We start from the raw sequence: 4,818 nt of genomic DNA on the forward strand, positions 1-4,818 counted from the left end.
AACGTAAAATTATGACGATAGGACATGACAAAGGACAGTGGAAGATGGAGACAATAACTGCAGAATGAATAACAAGACAATGGGGTTAACTTACATAGAGGAGAACAGGAGTACTAGACAGGGGAGGGCGATAAATGCAGATGAAACCGAAACACCAAGGAACAAATCAGGATTAACTAGATGAGGGGAGTAAAATTCAATATCAAGCACTTGGACTATCAAAGTAAAGCAGGAAGTAACACAAACACACATACAGTCAACAGGAAGGGGGATATGACTGAATGGGAGACAAATAAATAGGGAAACAGACAACCAGAGCACAAAGAGACAAGACAGATACAGGGACACAAATAGGAAACAGAAAAGAATCATAAAAGAAGGTAAGTTGGAAAAATAAAAACCAAGTAGATAAACTGCATTATAAAGAGAAACTACAGATGATATAATCAATTCTAAAGGAAACTAAACAAACCTAATATACAAAAAGCCAAACTCAAACACAATAGATTCTCAAAAACATCAGGAACATCCAGTAGACAAAAAGGAAAAACTTGAGAATAACTAACAAAGAAAACTATAAATACTAAATCAGAATGAAAATATATCTGGAGCAGATGATAAAAGGTAATATTCAAACTGAAAACTGCAACAAAGGCTAAAATTGAAAACGCTGGGTAAAAATCCTGGGATTATGACGGAAGCAAGTTTTAGATTTTAAGAAATAGATGTTAGTGACACATGCAAATTAAGAAGCTATGCAGCTACAACTACATTAGACTGCCATCAGATAGAGAGAATAATAGAAGTCACATGACCCAAAAAGAAAGTGAAAGGACATTTATAAATCCAAAGTCACACGTCATCTACACCAGTGTGAACAATAAACCAAGGGACGACAACTTCACAGCACAGTTGGACATTCAGGTACGGTAACTTTGTGTTAATAATCCAATGCAAGAAATCCAGTTATTAAATTATTAAATTGACCGGACTGAGTCATCTCTGCCATTTGGTTCAGATTAAGTTAAAAGAATGTAGTTTCTTGAAGAATTTAACGAATTTACTATTTTTTAATTTACTATCTTTTCTGTTTGTTTAATTCACAATTAGTTGATGACAAAAAAAATGGAAAAAATTATAAATATCTTGTCAGGTAAGCTTTTTTTTCATATTATATTCATTGTTGTTCATTGTTCATAACGTCCTTTGATTTAAAAGTCAAAAAAACATTTAATTTAACTTAAAATCTAATAGAACTGAACTGAATATGGAAAAATGTTGCTAACATGTTTTTACTTTGTCATATTTCAATTGCAGGAAATCGCTCACCACCTCCTCGTAAGATATTTAAAATATGATACAAAATCTCGAAGACAAAACTTGAGGCTTTTACACACCGGACGTGTAAAATCTGTGAAAATATTTCCTATCTTAAAAATATTGTTCAGACTCATCTGTTCTTTTTGCAGCTGTTCACACTGACCGTTTGAGCTGAACAATTCCAGGAAATGTAAACAAAATTCCTGGACTGGAACTTTGGGCGAGGCGCAATTGGTTACAGGCAGAGCAACGTTACTGAAATCCATGGGTAAAAAGCAGAATTGATGAAATTATTTATTTTTGCGATCCAAGATCGATTTGTCTCATGTTTTGGATCTGAATAAAATGACCTGAATAACAAGGCCGCTGCGTCAGACAACGAGTGCACTCTAAACTCACACGGCACCCCTACTGAATACAATGGAATGGAATACTGAAATGGAAATAGTCACGTAATACTATTTACCTCAGACACACAGCTACACAATGCGGCTTAGTAAAATAATTTCCTGCCTCGCCTCAAACTGTCCCACTGACATCCTGAACTGTACAAACACACAGCTTCAGCTCCTGGATCCAACCGTTAAATTCTCCCTGCTGCTGTTTTCTTAGTTTCTTACTTTTCTCAGCTCGTCATAGTTTGACGTCGGCTTCAATTTTAGTTTTCACAGTGCGTTTATTGAGGAGGAATTGTCCTCAAAAACACAACGCGTTCAGTGTGTAACAGCCTTAACACATAATGATGTGTAATTAATTTAAAATGTTATGCTTCCAATGTGACTCATAGAATTTACATTTTTACTTTATAGTGTTAAAGGCAGAAGAGAGGATCATACCATGGGGGTGAGTGTTAAAAGTGTGGTTAATTAGAGAGGTGTACTAGAATTAATAAAAATAACCCTTTTCACCAACTCTGTGTTAATCCTAGAGTCACAATTTTATATCACAAAATCAAAGTGCTGCTCCACATCGAAAGGAGCCAGCTGAGGTGGTTCGGGCATCTGACAAGGATGCCCCCTGGGCGCCTCCTGGGTGAGGTGTTCCAGGCATGTCCCACCGGGAGGAGGCCCGGGGCAGACCCAGGACACGCTGGAGAGATTATATCTCTCGGCTGGCCTGGGAACGCCTTGGTGTTCCCCCGGATAAGCTGGAGGAGGTGGCTGGGGAGAGGGAGGTCTGGGCCTCTTTGCTTAGGCTGCTGCCCCCGCGACCCGGCCTCGGATAAAGTGGATGAAGATGGATAGATGGAAAATCAAAGTCTTTTGACCTGTTTGATCATTTTGTTAACTTATGTTTAATGTCCATTCAATTTTACTTTAAACCCATCTGTGGATCTCACATTTACATTTTGATTCTGAAGTGATTCTCTGCTGAATAAATTTTATACATTCAAATTGTTACAGCAGCACAAACCTCTGAGTCACAATGTGGAATTCACATAGTTTCACATGGTGACACAGAAATGCTTATTTGGTTATTTCAGGCTTCTGACATTGCAGGTAGTAGAAAACAGATGTCAGCCTGTCTCAGTAGTACACCCCTCAAGTGTTTTGCTTGTTTGTTGTTATTTTGTGTTTGTTCATAACACTGTTGTGTAAACTGTAAGTGCACACTAAATCCTATTGTAATTTTCTTTAGAAACAGTGAAAGAGAGCGAGACCTGCAGCTTGTCAGAGCTTACAAGCCTCACAAAGATGTCCAGCATCTCAGAATTATGCTTCATGGACCACCAGGTGCTGGAAAGTCCAGCTTCATCAACTCTGTGGACAGTGCTTTAAGAGGCAAAATCGCAACTCGAGCATTGGCAGATGCAACCTCTGGTGATAGTTTCACTAATGCAGTATGTATGAGGATGTATCTATCCTTATCATAGTTGCACACTCATTTCTTTTGAGGTTTTCTATGACTACAGGAGCGCACTGCAGTGGTAGCTGCTTTATGAGCATTAAACTATAAAAAGAGTGAAAAATAGTCAGCACAACTAGTGTGTCAATTATTTTGAAAACTGTTTAGGATCTTTAGTATTTGGCACTAATATAACAACACCACATTTTTTATTTACAGTACAGGACATTTAAAATTCAGAAAGGAAATCCAGAAACTTTTTACTCTTTTGTCTTCACTGACACCATGGGGCTTGAGAGGGGCGCTGAGAAAGGAATACATGTGGAAGACATCAAACTTGCCATTAGTGGACATGTCAAAGAAGGTTACACGGTATGATGTTTTTCATCCAGATGCTTGTACACAGTCTGTGATACAGAAACTGTATCGTGCAAAAAGGTTTAAGTGACTTTGGTTTTTTTTTCCCCAGTTCAAACCCACAGCTCTCTTGCGTGAATCGGATCCTTACTACAACAGTTCTCCTACTTTAGATGACAAAGTCCAAATTCTGGCTTTTGTTATTCCAGCTGACACAGTGAGCATGATCAGTGATGAAACTTGGAGGAAGATGAAAGAAGTCAGACTACATGCTCGTGACAAAGGTGAGAGCAGATGTTCTACATGATGTCACGATTTCAAATACTAGAAAAACATGAGATAAAGTGATTGCATTGCTTTCTGTATTGGCAGGGATCCCACAAATAGCCATCATGACCAAAATTGATGAAGCCTGTCCCGAAGTCAAAAAAAACATAAAGAACACCTACAAGAGCAAGTACTTGAATGACCAGGTATGTTCCAGGAAGTAACTTTCATGCTGTACATTTCAGTATATTTGAACAGAAACCTCAGCTGGAATCAGTACAAATAATTCAATAAATAATTTATAATCATGTCACTAGTGCAACAATACAGTTTCAGTTTTTAAATGCAATATTTTTTAAACTTAGATGCAAACACTAAACAGGAACCTGGGTATTCTACTGAACTGCATCTTCCTCGTGAAGAACTACCACAAAGAAACTGACACGAATGACAACATAGATTCACTGATACTGTGTGCACTGAAAAAGATCATTGACTATGGAGAGGACTACCTGAATGACCAGGATATAAATGATTGAATGAATGGTTGTATATTGTTGGGTTGAATAATCCTGGCCTGTAACAAATGTTTGAGGGGGATAGAAAATGAAAATGCTCAGTTACTCTTCAGGTTATTTTGCTTTGCTATCATTACAATCACAGTCACACAAAAAGTGAATTTCATCAGAAACTTTATTGTACTGATTTTTGTCTTGTTCTTATTTTATTTCACTTTTTTTCTTTCGTAAATTAAATCCAAATAACCTTCACAGAAAATCAATATGTACTTTTTATTTACTGTATATTCAAAATGGTAATGGCATAAAGAATGACACATATATGCTTGTAACCTGTTGCCTGCTGTGTAACTCAAATAAATCAGTTCAACCCTTGATGTGAGACTGTCCTCTGTGAATCAGTGATTTCTTGTTTTCTAAACTGTAATGAGAGTTTAGAAGCGGAAGAGGATGGATAGATATTTAATGACTTAGGTTATCAACCCATACAAGCATCCAGGTAATTATACAA

The 4,818-nt window shown here is 37.2% G+C and overlaps 1 protein-coding gene across 1 annotated transcript; it reads left to right on the forward strand.

Moving 5' to 3' along the window:
* Positions 1 to 881: 881 nt before the first annotated feature.
* On the forward strand, positions 882 to 4,475 carry LOC146608708 (interferon-induced protein 44-like). The gene is made up of 9 exons (XM_085347336.1): positions 882 to 924; positions 1,111 to 1,153; positions 1,318 to 1,338; positions 2,130 to 2,163; positions 2,959 to 3,160; positions 3,385 to 3,537; positions 3,635 to 3,806; positions 3,895 to 3,995; positions 4,155 to 4,475. The coding sequence occupies exons 2-9, from the start codon at positions 1,114 to 1,116 to the stop codon at positions 4,326 to 4,328; spliced, it is 897 nt and encodes a 298-aa protein (XP_085203462.1). The 5' UTR covers positions 882 to 924; positions 1,111 to 1,113; the 3' UTR covers positions 4,329 to 4,475.
* The last annotated feature ends 343 nt before the right edge of the window (positions 4,476 to 4,818 follow it).

This window comes from Diplotaxodon limnothrissa, linkage group LG23 (assembly GCF_057381915.1).
Source record: "Diplotaxodon limnothrissa isolate DT_005_m linkage group LG23, D_limnothrissa_male_GT1.1, whole genome shotgun sequence".
NCBI classification, from domain to species: domain Eukaryota; kingdom Metazoa; phylum Chordata; class Actinopteri; order Cichliformes; family Cichlidae; genus Diplotaxodon; species Diplotaxodon limnothrissa.

Excerpts from the sequence above, each read along its gene's own strand:
- LOC146608708 (XM_085347336.1), top strand. The coding sequence starts at position 1,114 with ATGACAAAAAAAATGGAAAAAATTATAAATATCTTGTCAG. Across the intron at positions 3,161-3,384 it reads GTGATAGTTTCACTAATGCA|TACAGGACATTTAAAATTCA; the intron begins GTATGTATGAGG and ends TTTTATTTACAG. Across the intron at positions 3,996-4,154 it reads GCAAGTACTTGAATGACCAG|ATGCAAACACTAAACAGGAA; the intron begins GTATGTTCCAGG and ends TTTTAAACTTAG.